Source organism: Taeniopygia guttata, chromosome 2 (genome assembly GCF_048771995.1).
Source record: "Taeniopygia guttata chromosome 2, bTaeGut7.mat, whole genome shotgun sequence".
Taxonomy (NCBI): Eukaryota; Metazoa; Chordata; class Aves; order Passeriformes; family Estrildidae; genus Taeniopygia; species Taeniopygia guttata.
This window is the reverse complement of record NC_133026.1, coordinates 102079023-102103585: the sequence shown is the minus strand read 5'-3', so window position 1 is coordinate 102103585 and position 24563 is coordinate 102079023. Positions and strand designations below refer to the sequence as shown.

Below are 24563 nucleotides of genomic sequence, written 5' to 3'. Positions count from 1 at the left end.
CAGATCCTTGGTATTGCAAAATTCCCTTCTGTTTACCCCCCGATTATGATAACTCATTTAGCTCACTATGGTGATGCAACCACCTCCTTGCAGCAGGGAGAAAATTTATTTGTAGTGCTTCTAAAACATATTTAAGTTCACAGTGTTCAATACCGTGACATAAAAGTAGCATAAAAACATGACTGTTGATATATTTAGCAAAGTTGTGTTCATGTATATGTTTTCACTTAGGGCTAATCTGTATGATTTAATAACCATTAGGTGGAAAGCCGTCAAGTCTCCCTAGATACCCCACCAAAATTGGCACACACTCACTGCAGGGAATAAATCTCTAACTAGCCACTTCCAGGGAAGAATGTGCCATTTCCGTAGCTCACATGGTAAGCTCTCCATATCTCCTGTTGTGATTCTGTTTCTGAGGCTGATTAAATGTATTACCTTTTTTACTCATTCCTTTACAAAAGTACTCCCCAAACTGTTGATTAATTGTGGGTTCTCTGCTTGTTTTTTCTACCTCTGTCGAGGTCAGGATTGAAGGCACTGTTTGGACTGTTTATTATTTCTTATCAATGTTACAGCCTCACAGCCATGAGTTCTGCAGTCTTTCATTAGCAAGGCACAAAATTGACAACTATCTCTTTGTTACAAGGTCTTTTAAGACTAATCTATCCAATTAAGAAATGACATCTAGATTATTTTCCCTTTTAACCGAATAACTGATCCCTTGAAGCCTGCAATGCAGACTTTTCTGTCCAATTACAAAACATCACCCAAACCCATGAAGAAGAACGAAGAAGAAGGTAAAGAACAACCTGCCTCCATCCTAAAACCTCCATATTGCTTCATATTTATTTCTATATTCTAAAACCCTAAACTCTAAGTTTTCCACCCTGTGATATTACACACTTCTAATCAACTACACACCCATAATCCCAGTGCTATTAATCAATTTGGGGAGTCTTCTCCACAGCCTCAGGTCAAATGCAGTGCTCTCTTGTGAGTCTGTGCCTTTCAGCACAGAAAGTTTAAAATTCTCAGCATCCAGGAGTCCAACAATTAATTAAGCTGCAACCAAACGTGATTAGGGCACAGGACCGTGAGTCAGGCAGTTCCCTCTATAGTTATGTCTAGCACCGAGCATTTTCCTGCAAAAGGCAGTTACAGCATGACAGAATAACAGACTCAGTTAGGCTGGAAAAGACCTCTGAGATCATCAAGTCCAATTTATGACAGAACACCACCCATGCCAACTGGACCAGTGCACTAAGTTCAGTCTTTTCTTAAAGACCCCGGTGGACAGGGACCCCATCACCACCCTGGGCAGCCCATTCCAAAGTCTAATCACCCTTTTTGTAAAGAATTTCTTCTTAATGTCCAACCTAACCTCCCCTGGCACAACTTAAGGCTATGCCCCCTTGTCCTTTCCCTAGATGCCTGGAAGAAGCTGATCCCTACTTGACTACAATCTACTTTCAGATAGTTGTGTCATGAATGAGTGTTTAAGAGCACTTAAAGAAATATTGGAAAAGTTACAAAAAAGCCCAATTTTAATATAAAAGCAACAGCACAATAAAGTTTTCTAGTGAGGTTCACTCTACTACTTATTCTACTATGCTGTTTATAGGGCTACAAGAGAGTGGACTTTAGTCATAATAATGTTTCATCCTGGCCACACTTGGGGTTGGAAAGTTTATGTGGAAGTTTGAAAATTCCTTCCAGCCCTTCTCATGGATGGATGTCATACTGCCAAACATTCAAGTCATCCAGGACCTCCTGATTTAGCCAGGACTGATGATAAATAATGGAAAGCAGTTTAGTGAGCTCTTCCACCACCCTAGGACGAATCCCACCTGCTCCCATAGACTTGTGAGCATCTAAGAGGCACAGCAGGTCAGTAACTACCTCCTCCTGGAGTTTGGGGGATCCATTCTGCTTCCCAACCCTGTCTACCAGCTCAGGAGACCAGTTGTCCTAAGAATAACCAGTCTTACTCTTAGAACAGCGAGGCAAAGGAGGCATTAAGTACCTCAGTCTTTTCCTCATGTTGGTAACTATACTCCCCCCACATCCAATAAAGAATATAGATTTTCACTGCATTTCCATTTTTGTAAATAAATTTTTGTATTTATAAAACCACTTTTTATTATCCTTTATATAATTGGTCAAATTCGGTTCTGAGATTTTGCCTCTAATTTTCTTTCTGCATGAACTAATGACATCCTTAAACATTTCCTGAGTTGCCTGCCCCTTTTTCCAAACTTGATACAACCTTTTTTTTCCCTGAGTTTTTGTGAAAAGCTCCCTTCTCTACCAGGTCAGTCTTCTTTCCAGCTAGTTGGTGTTTCAATGTCTCTATTCCTAAAACACAGTGTGTTCGTAGAGGGGTTTATGAAACATGCCTTTCCCACAGGTATCTTTAATGCTATAAAGTGAATGCCGGCCTTTGATAACATGATTTCAAAATGAAAATACATTTATATTAATAATGGTGCCATTCAGTGCTTTTCTGCTGCATATTAAATTTATTTAGATATATTTAGTCTGTTTTATTTTAAATTTGAAAACATCCTCTTCCTACTGCTCTTAAATTACACAATTAGGGTTTAAATTTGTAACAAACCTTCAAGTAAATTATACCATTAAATTTACTTATAGAGATTTTAATTTGGTTTATTTGTGCTTCCTCTTACTGAAAATCTTTAGAGCTGCTGTAAATCAACATATATCAATTTACCTTTGCAGCAGATATGAATTTAAAGTTACTAACTTATAAAAATGTCTCTATCAAAAAAGCAAAATCCCTTTTGAATCTAACTCACTTCATTGTGCAATAACTTACCTAACACAGGTATTGCAGGGAAGTTCTGAGATATCACTCCTGCATGACCAACACAAGAATAAGATTTCCTCTGACAACCTTAATAACTATTTCTGTGGTGATATGTCAGTTCTATAATTAGCAGATGAGAAGAGTACTTTCTTCACTTTTGCATAGAGAAGGCAACAGTTTAGTAACCGGGAATTCAAGTCATCAAGACACAGAATGCGAAAGCAGGATGAAGATGTAAGATATGCTTTTTGAAATACACCCCTCTTCTATAGATGGAAAGGTGAATTTGAGGTAAATACCCCTTGTATGCAGATGTGAAAAATCCAGTTAATCATGCTATTCGACTCTGTAATTTAAAAAAACCACAGCTCTTGATTACTCTTGAAAAGGAGTAGAATGCAATCAAAACAAGGCAGCTGATATTGACATGTCTGGCTATGTGCCCAAGGAACATTAGTGGTTCCTGTTAACACCTTTCTACCTTGCTTCATCAAGTTTCTCACATATTCCTCAGAACATAGCTCAAAGAATGGTTTAATTAACAGAGCTGTCCTCTGGTGAACACAGAGCTCAGTACAGCTTTCATATACACCAGCAGAGCTGGGGTCTACTGCTACTGCCTGGGAAAAAAGCTCAGTTATGAAACGGCAAAATGGGAAAATCATTGGCAGGGTTATGGGGAAATACACACTGTGTTTTACATAAAGATATCCCTAGTAAATTTGGTTGTTTCAGGGTTAAAAATGTTACCAAAATGATGAATATGAAGTGATTTATGAGTGTAAAAAGAAAGAGGCAACAGTCTTTTCCTTGTGTTTGGATATACTACCCAAGTGCTGCTGTAAGGGCAAAGGTAGATTCACAAATCTTTACTACCTGCAGAAATTGCATTTTTCCTTTGTAGCCTAAGAAAAAGGGAATACCTTTCTTAAATGTTAAAATGATGGTTAAAGATGGAGGGTGAGGAGGTGCAATGTGAATATATATACATATCCTAAACAAATACATATACGTACATATATACACAGCCTCTTAGGAGTTTGACTAGCCCCTAGAAAACAGTACTTTTTAAAAGACTAAAGGTATAAATCTCTGTCTGGTTGGCTTTTTATACAAAAACCTATCTTCCTAATTCATTTGTCATTACTGACCTATTAGCATGATGTGTGATCTATAAATGTTTATAAATAAGTATCATCTGAATATGAGGACTCAATTTCCTTATACCAAATTCAAATACCTAACCAAATTCTGCTCTTTCGGAGGTACCAGGTCATAGACATATGTACTGAAAATGCTCATTGCTGTCTATCCATGACCACTTTTCCCCTTCCACACTGCAGAAACAAATTCCCATTTTCAACTCGTGCTTAGAGGAACATTTCAAAGAAGAAACCAGCCTCTCCCAGCGCTACTTTTCTTAACCACATTACCACTCCTTCATGTAATTTTAACTTACTGCCTCAGAACAAAAAAAAAAGAAAAAAAAACCAAACAAAAAACCAAAAACAGACCACAGCATTCAGCTGTGGATGTCAGCTGTCCCAGCTGAAGTGCTTAGATCAACATGTCATGAAGGAGCATAAACCTCATGGATGAATGAAAGGATATGAGCTTTTTCTGAAAGTAAACCTCCAGAAAGCCCCATTGTGGCAGACAGATTAAGGAAGTTTCCTTTTCTGAACATAATTAACATGGGAATAATATGTGGGTAGTTTCATCTGGGCTAAGGAGAAGCAACTTTTGAGATCCTAGAAAATAAATGAGGGTGACTGTTAAGCAAGAAACTACACAAAGTTGCTTAAATAATTTTTTCTACCCTTTAGTATGTTTTTTAGGATAAAAGAATCCATAGTAAATCAATTTTTAAAAGACCATGTTAAAATTCACCAAAATGTGATATATATTTAAATTGAGTCTGGAACCAAAAAATGTGATGCTATATTTAACAAAGATGAATGTTTGTTTTATACTTTAATTACAAACCTTTGCAAAACCACCAGTTGCCACAATACCTGATTTCTATTATCTTTGCTTAAATAGCCTTGTTAATTAGCCTCCTTTTAAAGGACAAGTGACAGTTGTCTCTGTTTTTTCTGTTCTCAGTTTGAAAAGACAAAGCAGAATAACAAAGATTTTTCTCGAATTTTTTTATTTTTTGATTTATGACTTTTACAGTGTTTATAAAAGCAGTAGGTCTCACCCATGCCCTCAGATTCCCAGCTGACCATAACAAGGCACATGCACAGCTCTCCTTTATAGTAGAAAAAAAGACCCTAATCCTTCCAGTATCACCAGAATATAAGGTTCAGAGGCTAAACCAAGATTAAAAACCACTTTCATGACACATAAAATTATCTGAAAGGAAATAGACCTCAAGACACAGTGAAAATTCTCCTGACACAAAGTCAGCCCCTTCTCAGACACTTTTTTCATGTGAATTGGTACTGAGCAGTAGAAGATGCACACATCACTGCACTTGGTTTTTATGCAATGTTGTGTCACTGCTTGTTCTGAGACTGTCCAGGTGCTTTCTGCTGACACCAACTCTTCGGTATGACGAGGCTTTCTGCTCCCCACCCCTCAAACAACTTTCCATCCAAATGAAAAATTAGAGAGAAGTTAAGAGATACCCTTTGCCTTCTCCACCCCCTTGCTCCCCCTACCAACCTCCCAAAAAAAGACAAAGAAATACAGTGGTTCTGGATTTGGTTACATTCACACAGAGAGATAAAAAATTCATTGCAAGAGGGCTGGGGAAATTTAGACACTGTGCAAGGATGACATTTTTCTATGTATTATTTCACTCATTTTCCCTTGATTTAACCAGTGAAAAATGCTGTGCTTTACACAGCTTCCTTATAAAACTTAATCTAACATAAATTGAAGTTAATCTGGTCCAAAATTAACTTCTGGGTTTTGCCAATTTTTTCTAATTTTGCTTTGGTAATTTAAGCTGGAAATGAGCAATGAAATTCAATACTCAGAGACTTTTGTGTGTTTTGTAGTTCAAAGGGGAATCTTTCACTTTCCAGGATCTACTCTTAATGGTGAATGCTCTGACCATGTCAGGACAAGAATCCCTAGCTGATAAACCCTATTCCTTTAAGTAACAACATCCACTTGAATTTGACCAGAAAAGGCTGCTTAAAATCTGTTGAAAACATTAGAGTTCCTTTCAAAGCCATAGGTACTAAATGCAAATGTTGCCCATCATCTTGCCGCCAAAATGGTTATTAATTAATTCAATGTAGATACAGAATTGCTATTAATATCAGCAACACTTTCTTTTTCATTTCAATAACCTTGAGCTAATGACTTTCTGTGTGTTTATATTTCTTGTTTATGGCTGTCACAGATATTCTTCAACAGATGAGCTGAAGGCTTGATCATACAAGTATATTGCCACTAACTTACATTTCTGAAGTAACAGGTCAGTAAAGATTTCTCACTCCTAGTTCTCCAAGTTCAAGCCCACTAATCCTTATACAATTATTTTTTATTAATTATTTTGCCAAATGTGTGAAAGCACAAAGCACTCCCCTTGACAGAACCACAACTTAAAATTTGAAAGCACAAGCCCCTTGCCTACAAAACCGAAGACAGCTGCTCATGGGATTATGGGCCACAGACTCTTCTCTTACTGCACCTTCACTTTACTGCTTGCCACCAAAAGGATCCTCACAATATTTTCTTCTCACTAAAATGCCATTTGCATAGTATTTGAAAGGTCTAGAAGGCTATTAAGTATCTGAAAAAACAATTAGAACTGTCACAGTCCTGAGTATTTCACAATCTAGTATTCAAGGGAATCTTGCAGAAACACAAACATGTTGGATTAAAATACTTTCCTACTTGTTTCTTTATAAACCAGGAAAATAACGTCTCCATTGGGAACAGAATTGCTCAGAGCTGGAGTCCAGCTCATGTTGTCTTGTACACTCTTCTTATGGCTTGTCATTAGCCCAGTTAAAACTCTGTTTAAAGGCTCATGTGTATGTCTAGTTGATTTAGCATATTTTTGGGGTTTCAATATATGCAGATGTCTAACCCCAAGAGCAATTATGCATATAAACATTTTTAGCTCTTGGTTTGATACATGTCTTTTGGCTGATCAGTTTTCAAAATATCTATTTCTACTTGTGCCAAATAGTCTACCATTTCTATATATGCCTCCAGATTGTGCATCAGCACTTTATTAATCTCCAAATAAAATCTTCCATGTTTATTTTTCTTAGAGAGAAAATCCCATTTAATAAGTGTGGGCCTCCTTTATTTATATGTATTTTTCTATTGAGATGGTATCTGTATACTTTCTAAGTAATTTTGCTGTTTGAGGGGTTCTATTATGGAAAGAGAAAATAAAAATAATACTAAAAATATATTGCATTTCTACTGTGGGCTTTATCTATACATAGCTTAAAATACATAATCATCACTTTTTGGCTGATGGTACTGCAAAAAGACTAGTGCTTAGAAAGGAGAGAAAAAAGGCTTTCCTGGAGTTAAGCCAATATTTTGTCAGCATCCTGATCTCCTAAAGGACATCCACTTCCTTTTTGATAGTGTTTCGCTCATTCCACTATGTGTGCTTTTTCAGGTGTTTAATTTCTTCAAGTAAATTGTGAAGAACATCCTTAAAGGGTATCAGAAAATATTTTATAACATATATTTATCATTTTTTGCTCTCAGATCCTGTTTGATATATACATATTGGTTGATTAATATTCAAAAGATCTATTTGCATTTATGCCAAATATAAAGTTCTATTAACAATTACTCCCCCTTGTCAGAGACGGGGATTTCTCACCCTCTGGTCTAGTAAGGAAAATGTAAAACCAGGATAGGACTGAATACCCCAGTAATCACAGAACACTGGTCATTGCATTCACCCCAGCCATCACTCGTGGCGCCACGGCCTATGGTCCCAGTGCTGCCTCCAGGGATTACTCAGAGCCTTCTCCTTCATTTCTGTCATCTGTACGTGGCTGCATGGAAGCTCCTAGAAGGCGTCCACGCTGCCATGTGAGCAGCCATGATTTTATCCTGGGCAACCTGGCCCGAAAATATTTGAGCCAGGATATCTTAACAGCGTAGCAAGAGCAGGCTTAGAGGCTCTGTACATTCAAATATTTATGCTTCCTGGGTGAGTCTGGCAAGAAGTGCTGCCAAGTGTACCTTTATCAGTGTCCTATGCTGGCTAATTTAAAATTAACTTGGGCACTGCCTACATGAGTCGCAGCAACGTGTTTGACTGAAACCACTGTGTCCCTCCAGGCAGGGTACCCAGCTCAGGGGAAGGTGGAGGTGAGAAGATAATTTTATGATTAAAAACCTGAGCTGCTTCACCAGAGAGACTGACAGTGTAATATAGCACTGTATAGCAGTGCTGGAGAGAGCAACCTCACCCAAGGGAGACACAAAAGAGGAGACCAACAAGCATTTTGGAGTGAACTTGCGCTCAGGATGCTGCTGGCAGCTGTGCCAAAGCTGCACGGAGGTTGGTCTTTCACAACTGTGCTCAAAAGGTGCTCAGAGACCTGTGGCCCAATGAGTAAAATAGGAACATCCTTGACATGATTTCATAGGCAGGACAGTAGTTTTCAGGAATTTGTATTTATCAGAAACTTATCTTTAAAAAAAAAAAAAAAACCAAAAAACCAAACAAACAAACCCGGAAGGAGTGGCAAAGGAAAATAAAGGGATTTACAGACTTTCTCACTTTGTCCTACAGAGTTTTCTCCGAGTATTATTTCAGAATGAGACCCTAATTGTTCTTCTTGATTGTCTCCTTTTGAGTGAAAAGCACTTAAATTAACACAGAGAGATCAAGTTAAATCATGAAAAAATATCAAGCATCTTGGTGTGTATTTATTTACAGGATTGCTCCAGATGAACAGGAATAATTCACTCATTTTCCACTGCTTTTCTAATTATGCACACAGCCATATCAGGCAAAATGAAAGCTTAATCTGTTTTCAGGAGACAGCAAGTGCAGTTCCTCGCCATGGAAATGATCCAGCATGTAGGAAATCACAGCTCCCGCTACTTGGTGATTTAAACGGAGCAGATCCCGCTCGGTTTCTGCATCCCTTGGATGACTCCCTGCTCCAGCAAACCATGTGTTTGTGTGTTTGAGTAGTGCTGTCCACCAGATCGTTTCACTTAGATAACACTAATTCAGGAACAGGAGGAGTAGTGCGAAATTGCTTTTAAAAAGGAAACAAAACAAAACAAAACAAAACAAAACAAAGTAAGAGAACTATTCGGGGGGGAAGTGTTCGGGCAGGAAGTGTCCCGTGCAGAACGGCAGGATTATCTCAGGTTTCTCTTTTCCTAGGAATGTAGTAACTTCCCCGTGGGTTGTTTTGTGGGCGGTGTTTTTGAATTTATGCTAATTCAGCTTCGCCGACAGGGAGAGGAGCCGTGTCTCGGTGCCACAGCTCTCCTGACAGCCGGCAGTGGCGGGCGGCCGCCGGGCCGGCCGGGCCATGGTGTGACAGGGCCACTCGCCCTCCCGCCGGTGTCGCCAGCAGCGCGGCCGACATGTGCCTATGACCATGGAGATGAAGGACACGGGCAGCGTGGTGCTGACAGCCTACCATCCCCACAGCCCGGCCAGGATCCCGGGCATGGAGCAGAGCTTCGTACAGGACATCCCCCCCAGCCATTCGCCCACCAGCAGGTAAAGCCTGAGGGGTGGGGAGCGGTGGCATGGCCCGCGCTGGATGTGTGTCCTGGATGTGTGTCCTGTGTCAGCCTGAGCGCTCGGACACTCGAGAGCGCTTCGCTCATTGCGTGTCTGCGCCGGGGAGGCGATTCAGCCCAGGGGTGCAGGTTGGCGCTGGGAGGGGGAAACATGAGTGCGTGTTTTAAATCTTGTAAATCGACAGATCAAACCAGTTTCCTGCCCAGGATACTCAACAAGACAGTCCCTGCGAAAAAAGGCACGTGGGTCAGGCTTCTGCTCAGATCGCTCAGGACTGTATTGACAAAAAGTGAGGTGGTGGGACCGGCTGAGCTTGGCACTCAGAAAGTTGATTCTGGCTTTGGTTTAGAGGATTATTTAATTCCTTCTCCGTTCACTCGCCGGGTCAGAACCAACCCTTGTGCTTTTCTGTGTGAAATTGAGGTTGCTGCTTTGCTTTGCACACCCACGTACACACAATGGGAAACTGCATCGCTAAAGATTTTGTCTAGATACGAAAATTCCCTTGTGTTGCAGGAAACTAAGTATTGTCTTAATTAATGCAGTCGTGTGTATATTTACCTTCCTGCCTTGTAAGAATGCATGTATTTGCACAATTCAAAAACAAGTGGTTTGAGCAGTTTCACTATTTTAGAAAGTCTCATCTTACTCCTAAACATACATATCTGTGTTTTGCAACTTTCTCCAAAAGAAGTGATATAAAAGTTCACACTGTAAAAAGTTGAAGAAAGTAGCAAGTCTTGCTATGGCTTGACTGAAAAAAATAAGAACTAAAGTCTGAGGAAACAGCAGATAACATTATCCTTATGAATTAAGTCTGTGTCTTCTCTTAATAAAAAGAATTATATTTACTTCGTATTGTTTATTTATAGCCCAATAGCTATTTTGTTTTCAATGTCATTATTTAGATTAGCTGCATCTTCCTGTTCTTTGTGTGTTTCCCTGGCTGTCCCATAAAGATAACTCCTTTGTTCTGGTAAATTGCTGTTTGAGAGCAGTACCAAAATACACAATTACATGTTGAGAAAAGAAACGGAGTCTGGGCTTTTAGACGCAGTAAGAATGGCATTTGCTACTCAAAACAGAGAGCAGTGGTTTGGCATTGGGTTACAGAGAAACATGTAGTTTTTTTCTCTGTGCTCTTCCCTTAGAAAGAGCATAAACTCAATCTCCCTTTAAGTTTGTGAGCAACAGAATTGTGGTGTTTTGCTGTTTTTCTTGTAAGCGTGCTGATTGTTTTAAAATGCACTTGAAACTTAACCTCAGAGTGTCTGAGGGTTTAAATCGCACACAAACCACATGCATATCACCTACAAAAAGCAGAAGTGCCAATTACAGTTCCTGTAAAGAAAAACTAAAGCGGATCCTGACATTTTGATGAGGAACGTATTTTGGAAGCTCCTGCTATGAGGCAAAGCCATGTGTCTCTCTCTATGTCTACATATCCATAAGATTTTGGTGATGTCTCCCCTTTCTTGTCCTCAACTTCCCACAGCTGTCTAATAGCATATGCCATATGGGCAGTCAGTGGCTATCTGAATTTCCAAAGCCTGTTCGAGAGAATGATTTTATTAACCCAGCATGAAGTCCTCTGGAATGCAGAACCCATGAAGGCAAATACACTGAGTGTTTTAACAAATGGTAAAACAGGCTCTGGCTTAATCCCTACTTCATCTTCTAAGAACTCTTTCCTGGACTGCATTTTTTGTATAGTTTCCTCTGCCACCATCCTAATGCAAGAGCTTTTATTATAGGTTCTGTCTGGTGTTTCTTGATCCTTATGGCAGCTACCCACACTATGGCATGTTAACTCCTTAACTCTTCAGGAAAATTATTCAAAAAAGCATGAACAGAGCAGAGGTGTCACCCTTTTCTTGTTTGATAACAAAAACAGTTGGGACCCAGAGCCTGAAGTTAGCTGCTTAAGTTACATGTAGCTCTAAAGCAGTCTGTGTTTGAGATGTTTATCCATGAGAATATAATCTGTCTTGGATATTAGCCTTTATTGTGGTAAACTGCTGACCCATTCTCTCTCAGTTTAGGAATCAAGATACTTCATTTTCCTTTCTCTTGTCATAACATTTTGCTTGCTTTAGTGTGATGCACTCATTGTATTAGAATAGCTCCACTCACCAGAGTCAGGCGTGGAGTTGTCTTCCAGCTCTTTTCTCTTGCAGAAACTTTCCCTTTGGAAACCCTCTGATCAGAGTTTTCTCACAAAAAGTGGAATCTAATGCAGCCTCAGCCAGCAATTAACTGCACCACTCCCTACTGTCAAAAAAAGACACTGATAAAAAAAGACGGAAAGTAACCATCATGAGCCCCTAAACAAATAAGTAATCTTAAATAGTCTTGACAATCCAGACACACAGCTGAGAAGCCAGTGTACACAAAAGGTTACACTAACAGATGCATCGGGCCACTTGGATTCATATTCATGCACAACTCTCACAGGGCCAACCAGGCTGGCATCCTGTGTGCATTTCTAAAACACGCTGCCAGCATCAGGGTCAGCATGAAGTGTAGCAGCTGCAAGTCTTTCTATTTCTAAGCCCAGTGGGTATATACCCCATAATAAGTTAGGGGATAGTAGCTAGTGGGCTGTAAGGACAACAGGAGAAAATTTTCTTAAATTGCTTTGAATGGAGAATGGATCAGTGTGCAGTGAAGGATGGAAAATTCATAGAAATAATGAAGAGGAGAGTGGGATGAAAGTTTGACTGCATAGTGATGACATCACCAGTTTGCAAAGGAGAATTCTAGCTTCCAGATATGGCACTGGGTAACATCAATAAAGTGGCTAAGAAAGGGACCACAGATTCCAGCCTTCCTCCAGAACAAGAGTTCATCAGAGGGACTAAAGACTTAAATATCTTTACTTCAATTATCCATATAGTTCAATTATATGTTTTTCTGTTTTTTGCATCTTGCAGACTTATTTAATCAGTTCTATACATGAGCTGGGGTGAGCCCTGAAAACTGCACTGTTGAGTATCTTAGAGTTCCAGAAGAATTCTCCAGACAAACCTTCCTTTAATGCTAATATAACTAGCAAGTTCATTTTCCATTTTCTCATGGGATATTAAGGTCTCTTTCCTTAGCTTACCGTCTGCTTTTATGTGCATTTTATAAGCATTTATAGTACTTGTATCTTTTTTTTTTATTTATTGCTTGTGAGAATGAGGTGTTGGGGAGATCTCTGTTTTGTTTGCTTGCAAGTCAAGCTAGCTTTACAGCATACGAGTATAATGGGAAAGACTCCTATTCTTGTGGCAACCTCATAACTCTTTTTAAATCCTGTTTATTAGAAAATAGATGTCACAAGTACCAGCACCAAAGAATCCAGAATATCACACTATCCCTGTCAATACAGATCCTGTCTTAGTGCAAAGGTGAAAGTGCTGATTCATGTTACTTGATGGTCAACTTTGGCTTTCTCATTTCAGAGAATGAAGGACTTTGTAGTTGTGCACAAATACTGTTCCTGGGTTATATAGAGGAAAAGTTGGACCATGGCCATATGTCTTTCTCACATCCCCTTTCTATCCTGTTAGGAGTAGCACAGGAATAACTCCCGTGCTCAGAGGAAACAGGCGTGACCTTTATGCCAAATGGTCAGAGAGCTCTCTAAGGTAATTATGCAATTAGGGGAAGACAAAGCATTCCTAAATGAGTCATGCTCCAGCTTTCCTTCACTCCAGTATAATAATTAGTGTGTTCCTCTGTTTGCTACCAGCACATCTACCACCAAAGAACTCATCCTCTACTGCAAATCACATTTTCACTGCAATAAGTGGCTGTCACTTACATGAGCATAAAATAAGAATTAGGGGAAAGAAAAAGCATGTTCATAGGGTTTGTTTCTGCAGAATGGTGTGAGAGCAGCTTTTAAAGTGCACATTAAGTTTTTTATACATGGAGTAACCTTTTCAATCAATAATCATACAAACAGCAGCATATATATACTACCAAACCTAGGAGCTTGCTTTACCTTACATAGGTAAGATGTCAAAGTATATGTCAGCACTACTGATCAACACAGCCAAGAGTCCACTGCAAGTCTGGTACTTCCAGTTGTTTCAGAGAAATGCCTTCCCAATCTCTTTGCATTCAGCATGTCTCCCTCCTACTGTCAGAGGGTTGACTTTCAGGCAGACATCACTAAACCAAAGAGTCAAAAAAGAATAAGAATATTTTCTCTATTGGTTGAAAAATACTGTGTGGATTGAGTTACCTGCTCTCCAAGTCTAAGACTTCCAGAGTTGAAGCTGGTAGTCGAGTCATTACACTGGACAAGCATGACACCAGATTGTTTTGTAGGATTCATTCCTCCTTGCAAGCCCCAAGATACTACAGATATATGTCAAGGTGAGTTTAAGTGTCCTGAAATAATTCCCTGAAAGAAATACAACGCAGGAGGAGTCTTTATGGACCAAAATTTGTCTTGTGACAGGAGGAGCTATGTGAACAGCTCAGGTTTTTTCCCAACAGAAGCAGATTTTATCTCACTGAAGTAAGGTCTGTAAGCCCTGGGGCCAGGTGATCTGGGTTGGATTTCTGTCAGTGCTGATTGAGCAGCTCCCCTGCTCAGTTGTATACAAGTGATGTCAAGAATGTCTTCTTGGTGATGCAGGATAAACAACCTTAACTATTTTGGATGTTTATCTCACCTTATCATAAACTTTCCCAGAAGGCAAAAATAAAAATCTGGCTCCTTTTCCACAGTAGATCTTGACATGACTTGAGCCTTTTGCAGTAACTTGGACTCGAAAGCTATGAATTTAAAAATTTTACATGTACTAAATGTGATAAAGAAAATCCCAGAAATCAGTAGCCTAGGAAAAAACAACATTGGCACCAGTTGCACCAAAAAAAAATTATGGAAAAAAATAACCTTGTTACAACTTAAAGAAGCTTTCTAAAATATGATTTTTAAAGTATATTTTTATAGATGCTAAGAGTAATAATTCTTAATAAAATACTTACCAGGAGGATGAATATAAATAAGTCAGACAATAGTAGACACACTTTTCCTGTAGGTTTTAGAAATATCCTTGTCCTCTGGGAGCCACTCTGAGGAATGTAGTATTTATAGCCAGCTCCTCATGTTGTGGTTGAAACTAGAGTTGGCTTCTCTGGTTTCTTTTTAGTTTGGTGCTCCTGCTGCTCTCCCTGGTACCTCCATATGTAGAGCTAATGAAAAACATCTGGCACTGTCCCTTTGATCATTTTGTTGGGTTGAGCATTTAGCCAGCTGCCCCATTCATTTTTAACTAAGTCACTTATCTCTGATTACATGAGTGCTGGAGCTGCCTGCAAAAAAAAAAAAAAAAAAAAAAAAAAAGAGTAGGACCTGAGAGCCCTGCATGCCCTACACAGACATGTTCAGATTGCATCTGGCAGCTTGACATCACTGGCATAACAAACTGCCAGGAATCCACAACCTTAGTGTTACTTCTGCACAGGAGATCATAATAATTCAGTGCAAATGTGTGGAAAATGTGTAGAGGTGGCAACTGCAAGACACAACTGTGGAGTACTAGTAAAAGTACTTACCTCGAGCACAATCTGAAAAGCATCTGGTTAGTGCTGTACAAATATAGAATCACATCCTGAAATAGTGTGGGGTATCCACAGCAAACAGTCAAACTAACATCCTGGATTTCAGCTGACCACAGTAGAGCAGCCATTTGGCCCACTGCATTGCTCAGCTCCAGCTGAGCAGAGGCGGCCCAGCTGGCAGCACATCTGCCAGAGGGGCAGGACCATGCTCTGTGCAGCCTTCAGGTACCACCATGGTGGGTGCATTCAAAGAGCACAGGAGAGGTACCCAGAGAACAGAACCCAGAGTCCCATCCCAAGGTGGTGACTGAAGCTAAGCATCCTACCTAGAATTTTGGCCCCCCTTTTCCTGCCTCCTACTTGCTTTTTCAGTGAAAATCAACTTATACCACCCTGGTATTCCAAGTTCTGTCTGAGTGCTAGGGACTCAGAACAGAAAGACAAAAATAAAATACAAGGGGGTGTGTCGTGTTTCACTGGGGTGGGAAGAAGAGGGGAGCAAAGGAGGACAGGAGAAGGACCACATTCCTAGGTGCATTACCTGATTTGCATCCTTGTGTGGAAATAAAAGGATCTGGAGTCAGAAAAGAAAGAACTCATAAATGTTGTTTTGTGGTGGGGAAATTTACAGCTGGGCCTCAATCCCAACAAACACATGGGGTTTGGAATGGCATTAAGTAGAGATTTTGAAATCAAAACATGAAATGGTTTAAATGACAGGCTGTTTGAAAAAAAGTGCTCTATTACCCTGAAGGATTATTTCAGCAGAGATCAACAAAAGTGCTTGAGTTGGCATCCCTTGTAATTAATGCAAGGAAAAGATTGATGATCTGTGAGGGATCCCTCATTTCTGTAATTCATTTTTTCCCCTGCCGTATCTTAACTTTCCAGACACTGTCAGAGTCTCTGAGTGAAATAAACACTGGAGCAGGGAGTCTTTTATCAGCTTGTTCGTTTAAAGGCAGTTATGTTGTCTTATTTGGGATGCTGTGTAATACTCAGCTACTGTAGCTCTGCAGGATTTTCAGATGCATAAAATTGTCCAGTTTAGGATGGACTTATGTTGGATGCTTAGGCAGAGGGCAGCTGAACAAAGGAGAGACAGAAATCTCTCCTACTAGTTGTTGCTGTTAATTTCTACGTGAGGGCTACACAACCTTTTTAAAAATTTCTTGGTGCAGAAGGTCCTCTGACCAGATAAGGAGCAAGATAATGACCATAAGGCTTTTTGTGGAGGGTAGGAGAACCCTACCAGAGAGAGACAGGAGGAGAACAAGTATATATGGAGAAGAAGTATCAGATGTAGAAGTACATCTGTGTTGACATCATTTGTCAGATGAAAGACAAGTAAAGCAAGAGACAAGCCAGGGAACTGTGTTTTAAGCACCTGTGAATGAAACCTCAGGACATCAGCCACCAGGTCACTCACATAATTTCTGCCAGAGATGGAAGAAGCTCTAGAGCTGTAAGACTTCATATTTTACTAGAGCTAATTAAAAAAAAACCCTAGTTTTCTAATGCTCAGACTTGGGAAGGGCATGATAAATGCAAAAAGGCCTGAATTTGACTCATGGAATTGTAGGTTCTTTGCTAACTATGTCCCTGCAGAGCCTGCAGATAGCCAGACCGAGTTAATCAATGCAAAATATAGGTATGTCAGTGGAGAGCCTCCTCAACATCAGTTTCTCTTTCTCTGGCTAATGAAAACTCAGAACAAAATGTCATCCAATCTTGTTTTCTGGCCCAGTGATTATCATACCTAGTGGTCAAGAGGGAATTTAGAAGTGAGAATGATAGATCCTTTTTAAGATTAACCTTGGTATAAGAGCAAGAACTGGATAGCATTCAAGCCAACATGAACTAGTCCTTTTCTTCATTCTGATTTAATAAAACATCAATAATAAATCAGGCAGTGAAACATCAAGAGGGGTATGAGTCTTGTTTGTACATATGGACTGAGTTAAAGGACACTTAGGCATAGTAATAGAGGTTTTACCTCTGAATTTAGTGGAAATTGAATCAAGTAATTAGAACTCATATATTTTTATCAATAATTTTGCTTACAGGGCATGATTTGATTGTGCTATCTCCTGTCTCAAGTCAGGCTGACACTTTTAACAGTATTCTTGCAGAACAGGGCATCCGTATGAAGTCTTAGATAATTAAAATGTAACAGTGACTAGGCCTGTCTTCTTTATGCACTACTTCCCTCTGTTACTCAAATATTTTGAAAACCTGAGTTCTAAATATTTGTCTGGATGTATCAGAGATGATTGTAAAATCTTTGCTGTAAATACAGGTGAAACATGGAGCATGGGGGCCTAGGGCATTCTGCGAAGATGTTTTTCAGGCTCAGCTTTTTTGGCCATTTGTGGGCCAGATGGTGCCCAGGTCATGCATGTGCAAGGAGGTGAATGGAAGCAGAAAGTTTATCTTGATGAACAGAGGCAAGGGAAGCCCTGGTACTCAAGCTGCAGCAGGGATTTTAAATTGCAAGTGCTCACTTTTGGAGAGAGGGTGCAAAGAAGGAAGCTAGGACAGCCTTCCAAGAAAAGGAAAGGGATTTTTTAAGTACTTGGGAATCTTTTGTCACCTGCTGAAACAATAGTGTCTGCCTCATATGAGTCTTTCTTACATCTTCCACTCAGAGGATGTATTTCACTGTAAGGCCCTGTGATCTGCTGCAATTCTTTGTTGCCGCCTTGTTTGTTTGCTTTCTTCCCTCCTTCTTTCTTTCAATTAGTAAAGCAATTAACACATGAGAATTTTAACATTACTGGTAATTTGAATTTTCTGGAAGTATTCATTTATTCTAACTTACCTGTGTTTGTAGAATATATGCAAGCCCATAGATGCAAGCCCATAAGGTTTATGGTTACCCACATGTTATTAACAATTCAGAGTATATGGTAAACATTAGAATTACTTGTCCTACAAGTCAAATATTAACTGGAATTTTCTTCAAGCATATTTGTTCAAACCATCTGTTGCCTCTGACAATGAGTACCAATTAAAAATAAACAAACAAGACAACCTATGTCAATTTTTGAAGAGCTTTCTTCATTGTATAGGACCTCCATGTTCTGTATTTAGGAAGCACACCACATTTTTGGAAGAGACTTTGATTCTGCAGCTATTTTGTGTGGTCAAAATGCATTTCATCCTTAATGGACTCCATCTCTTAGGCCTTTTTTATTAGTATTTAGGCCCAGCTGTGATGTCTGTATTCTGCTGAAAATCTGCATTACAGGCAAAAAAGAACCAAATAAAGCAATGAAAAGAAAAAATAAAACCGAAGAGATTCAGTCTGACATCATGTGGTTTAACAGCAAGATAATAAATGCGTGGCTTTAGTGCATATCAAGATTGCCACGAAATGACTGCACACAGGAATTCAGAACATACTTTCATGGGGTGGCTCCAAGCAAATCTGAGCTCCCTCTGCCTGTGTCCAGGAGCTGTAGGGCCACGTTTGCACAGAGTTTTGCCCAAGCCGAAAAACAGCCATGGTGACGCACTACCTCAGCTGCTGGCTGCTGGCCCTGGGAAACCCATGTCCGTCCCACTGACACGGCTGTAGGAAACTTGAAGGCTGGAATTCAAAGTGTTTAAACTAATGCTTCAGGACTGATAAGGGAAAAAAAAAAGAAAAAAAAAAGTTATGTGTTTTTTCTAAACAGGCCACTCTGCTGATTAATAGGTTAGGTTGGGTATTTTCAGGTTTAGGTACATAAACAGGTGTAAAGTTACACTGCAATTTACTCAAATGCTTTGCAGCCTGGAAGGGAAGCTTTATCCAACTTACCTGAACCATAGCAGAATATCTTGTTCTTTTGTGCAAATCAGATTCCTACAAGGGAAAAGCACATGAAAAAGGAGTGCTGCTTGTGATACTCACTTAGAAAAGTTTATTGACAACAATATGAAAGTATTCATCATCTGAATCCCTGTAGACTGCAGCAGAACAATCAAGGGTACAGCAGGGATCCAGCGGTAGTTCTGATGAATAAATTTAAAGAAGATTTTACATTTTTATGAGGTTAGATTTTTTAGGTAATCCATCTGAAGAGTAGAGTTCTGATTTTCTGGAAGAATAGAGCTTGAAAACCTTTTATTTCTTAAACAAGACTGAGGCCAGTCAGCATCTGAATATCCATTAGAATCTCCTTGCTAATTAAATTTCATCAGCTGGATCAGAAATATGATGATGTTCAGAAACTGCATTGAGCCACATTCAAACACTGTAAATAAGGTTTATAGCCTTTATTCTTGAGCTTTCAGTTCAGCCTTTGGTTTCTGAATCATTTCATGGCATTGATCCAGTGCTTCAGTTATGCTGAAAAAGACACTGACCACTGCAAAAGTGGGTGGAAAAACGTCGTTCAGCAGTCAGCTGGGTATATCTGCTGAAAGTATGTCTGTAATTTTGTGAAGTAGATGGTGTTACTAAGAACAGAATGGTTTCTGAGACTGCCTTGAACCCAGCCAGCTGTAGTTAAACCCTCAAAGGCTGGCAAAGTGCATTCCTAATTATATCAGTGGAGTGGATGGCTAGATTAAGTTACCTCCTTTGAGACTATTGGTGATGAGTTTCCATCACTGCAATAGATTATATATTTCATACAAACCAGGGGGACCTCAGGCTGTGCAACAATAGGAATGACCCAAATTCTGACATGATGCATACCTGCCGGGCTACCCTAAAGCCCACAAATAGCCATATCCTGTCAATTCACTGGACATAGTAACAACATTTGATAGGCAATCTTGAAGACTTCAAATAAACCTAAACTTAGTATGGGATTAATCTTTGAAATTAAGTACATCAGTTTGCACCAGATACCAGAAAAAAAAAACCAGGAAAATCATAGGCAGTGGGAAGAGTTTTTTGGTATCTTTAGAAAAAACATATATTTATGGCTTTGGCCATCTTTGCAGGGTCTTAAAACACTCACTGACATCAGTATACTTAAGCAACTGGTATAGCTGAAGATAATAAGCTCAGTGTTTATTTTTCTGTACTTTTCTATGATCTATAGTTAGCTAAAACTTAATACCACCTTTCCATAATTTTTAACTACCTGTAAAATTAGTAATGCTCTGTAATGTGGTTATAGCAGACCAAATTTAACATCTTCTGAAGATCACTTGAAAGCGATGGGTTATCTGAGGTATAAACAATTAACTACACATCCTTAGGTACAGTGAGAGGAGTGACATATTCTTACAGAAGGGAAGGAAACCTCTTAATCTTCTATATCGATTTCATATTTGATGAAAAGAGTTTGCTGACTTTGCAAGACTGCTGTTCTGCATTTCATGTTTGGGAGACATAAGGAAAATTCCTCTTTAGCTGAGCTGACATTTCTGCCCTTTCTCATACTTAAACTATGATATCTAAAGCTGGAGAAACATAGTGCTCTGTTCATGACACCAGGAAAATCCTTTTTAGAGTTAGGTGCTGTGGTGGGCTAATCAGATAAGTCACTCAGAAGAGTACATGTTTGTTTTAATTGTTGAACTGTGGAGGCTAGACATAGTCAAGACTTTGGATTACAAATGTAATTGACATCTCACCACACTGAAAGTCGGACCTAGAACTTCTCCTCGTGACAGTAGGCTTTGGGCTTGCCTCTGAAGATCTAAATGTCCTGTGTCAGCATTCTGAGACTGACTGTATCTTCAATACATGTTGTGATTCTTTTTTGTCATTTATCCTATTCACTCTATTCTTTTGTTTAGGAACTCCTAAATTCCACATGGGGATGAATCAATTATTGAATTTCTCTTTAATTGCATTTCTATTGTACTCACTTTGTGCATTTTTCTGGACTTTGATGAAAAACAATGAATTTAGCCAAAAACCACTGAGCTACACAGGAAAGATAATTGAGTGAGGCAATTCTGTAATGGTAAGTCATGATGGAAAAACTTAGCAAGTTCAATGGGATATTTTTCCTTTTAGATTCATCACAGTCACTTTTTTGGATTGCACTCAGAGAAATATACTTACAAATGGAACTATTATCACAAGTTAGCAGTGGACCCCAAAATCCAAACAAAACAATGAAGCAACGCAGACTTTCCTTCCTATTCTGATTGCATCACTGGAACCACTGCCTAATAAAGGGATTTTGTTTGAAAAAACTTCCTTCTGTGTTTTTTACAGTGCTGTGTGTCTGCATTCCTGTTCATTCGTATGCTTGATTAGCTGAAATCAAATACAATGATGCAGATCTCCAAGCAGCTATAAAAACTCAAAGTGAGCAATACTAACAGAAAAAAAATTCTACATTGCAATCTTCATGGGAATTGCTGTGCAGAAAGCAAAAGAGATTATGCAAAATCATGTATGTGTTTTTCCTTCATCTTATCTGTCATTTTGTAAGAGGAGCTTGCTTTTTAGTGGACTTCAAACAGTTTTGTGAACAGGTAACAAAGGATGTACTGTTTGTGTCTCTGCCTCATGCACCGCTGTCCTCTGGCCAGCAGCTTGAAAGACATAGCTAGATTTTAAGAAATTCTGTAAGTGTTAATTATGGGATTTTTTTTTTCCTCTACCTGTGATATTCTGTGTGCTTTTGGTATTACTTTTGACCTTTGCTGAGTTAGTCTTGTGGTTTTGGAATGAGTCCTGTAGATTTTAAGAACGGGGAAGGTATTTTGGTTTTTGCAGGTGATGTTGTATCTTCTAAAAATAAATAATCAAATTGGTTCTGATTATAGCCATCAATTGAAATTAATAGAAATATATAGATGTATAATTTATAATATAAGGTTCAATGCATATGAACCTTAAGCAAGAAAACTTCCAATCATTAATAGACGCTAAAGGAACTTAGAAGAAAACTCAAAAGCTAAGAGTAAAGTGGCAATTACTTAGTAAGAAGTACATAAGTAAAAAAGAAAGCATACCTAAGATCTACTTGAATGGCTATTCCAGAAGTGCCTCTTGCTCAGTAGTTGAGGGCTTTTTTTTGCATTTGCCTTGTTGTTGACAAAATCTTGGTTAGTCTTTCTTTGAAAATGGGTAATATTTGACAGCATTGGAAGAGATCTTTCTGAGTAGATACACTTTCCCATTACTAAGTAGTAAAGTGAAGGATAGACCAAAGCCATGATGAAAGCAGATGAAAGATCATCAAAATTCTTTAGCTGAGGCTTGTTCTTGATCAGGGGTTTGTTTTGATGTGGTGCTTTACTTAAATTACTGATTTAATCATGCTCTTGTTGAAATTAAAGCTGTTGAAAAGTTCTGTGATTGGATTATGTGGAAAAGAACATTTGTGACTAGAATATTGAATAGGGATTGTAGAAATTGTTACTGAGAAGTCTGAAAAAGTAACTGAAACACACGTTACTGGGCATTTTCACAAAGAAAGCATTTAAAAATACACATTCATTGCAGGTGTGATGGCAGAAGTGTTTTGACTGATTTTGTACATTTCTTTGATGCAACCCTTGAAATGCCAAAACTCAAATGATTTATTACACCGTATTCGAGTTTTGAATGCTGTCCTATACAATATGTAAATAGGAAAGTCCTGCTTCCCTGGAAATTACGATAAGAGGGTAGCTTCTTGGTTAGCTGTGATTGACCTCATGCTACTATCCAATGTTTGCCTAACAAAAATGAAATTAATTTGTTTTGCATGAAAAAAGCAATCAGATAATATCTTGAGGGGAAAGCCTTCACTTAGACACATATACTGTCTGTACCACAGAAAATTTTATTATTTACTGTTTTTCTAAGTACTTTTAACATTTTTTGATGGATGGGCTGGTTTAATCCCATTATTTATTTATTGACAAAATAAATAATGAGAGCAGCTCTGTGGCTCCTCTGAGTTGCTGTGGTTGTCTAATTTTCATTGGACACAAACTTTATCATGAACTTACTCTGAGTAGCACTTGCCCTGCGTTTCCTGCAATGTTTGCTGGACTTGATTTTCACATTGTTACTCATATTATGTTTCATATAGAAATGTTCTATACAAAATTGTTGGGTTATACTTTTTTCACAGATGGACACCTGGGGCGATTAATTACATTGTCCAGTTGCTCATGAAGGACAAATTCAGGTGACTTCTAAGCCTCACTGTGGGCTGTGGCAGGGCATGCTCTGGGGTTCTCCTGACCATTTACCCAGCTCATATCATCGCCTCAAAATGTTACAGTGAAGTCAGAAAACTCTCCCCGTCAGCTTTCAGAACTGCAGGTCTACGGCAAATCTATGGACAGAAAGTGTAGGAGAAGCAAAGAAAAACCCACCCATAGGCTGGTGTATCTCCTGCAGTTGTGACAACTGTGTCTGTGGGACCATTTTCTGGAGGACAGCTCTAGAGGACTAGGCAGTTCACAAAAAGCAAAATGGCTTAGTTTCAGTTTGTTCCTTGCTTGATCGAAAGTTATTGTCAAATTCCCACCAAACTCATAGGTTCTGTCTGGTAGTCAGCTATCCCCAAATTACTTGCATTCTTTCCTAGTCTACTGGGGATCAGAATCACAACCAAGTTGTGACGACAAAACAAACTGCCACTTACACTGTGAGCTTTTATAACCATTTAGGGACTTGCTCTTAGCACATGGCTAATAAAAAGTAACTTAACTAGGCTTTTACTTCTTTCATGACAGAATTACTTTGAATTATGTCATATTTGCCATGGACAAAAGTTTCACATGGCAGTTAATACAGCTCGGTTGTTAATTAGGAACTTTTCCAGCAGTAGAAATAGTATTATTTGTCTTAACTCTTATAATTACATTCATGTGAAACTCCTTTCCCTGGACTACAAGAACTCCATAACTACACCTAAGAAAAGATTTTTCTTGGATGATACATAGATGTAAAATAAAGGGGCATTATTGCTTCCTCCAGTCTCCACCACCAACTTTTGTGATAGGAAAATCTGTGTTTCTCAAAAGTTCCAGGTCACGGTAGTCAACTGTCAACTTCTTACATAAGAACACAGCAGCAGGAATTGTCACTAAAATTATTATCCAGTGAAGTTTAATTTATATTGGCCAATTCACTAGCCTTATCATTCATCAGTTCAGGATCCACAGCATAAGTAACTTTGAGAATGAAAGCTCTGAGAACACATGTTAAGTTCATCTAAAATTTCTCTCCAAGGCCAGGAGGAGATTAATGCAGTCATGAAAGCAAAAGTCTGGCGCCTCCATCAGCACCTTTTCCAGTTGCCTGAATGCTAAAATGATCACAGAAATTTCCTCTTCAGTCTAACTGCACAACCCACACACATGCACAGCTCCAACAAAGTGATGACTTGCAGTCTGTGCAAAAATACCCCTAACCTTCCTGGCAGCCAGCTGGCGTGCCCTAATCCAAGCTCTGAGGCTCGGACTTGAGCCCAGACTGCTCTGTCTTGAGAGTCAGCAGTGCCAGCAGGGCAGAGAAAGAGGCACGTGTCCCGCCTCAGCTGGAGCCCATGTCCTCCCTGC

General features: G+C 39.1%; 1 protein-coding gene across 1 annotated transcript in view; it reads left to right on the top strand.

The window, feature by feature from the left end:
- The first annotated feature begins 9269 nt into the window (after positions 1 to 9269).
- ARHGAP28 (Rho GTPase activating protein 28) overlaps positions 9270 to 24563 on the top strand; it is a 74999-nt gene continuing 59705 nt past the window's right edge. The window contains exon 1 of the mRNA XM_002193403.7: positions 9270 to 9515. Within this exon, the coding sequence (XP_002193439.3) occupies positions 9385 to 9515 (131 nt within the window). The 5' untranslated portion in view covers positions 9270 to 9384. The remainder of the gene's footprint in view (positions 9516 to 24563) is intronic.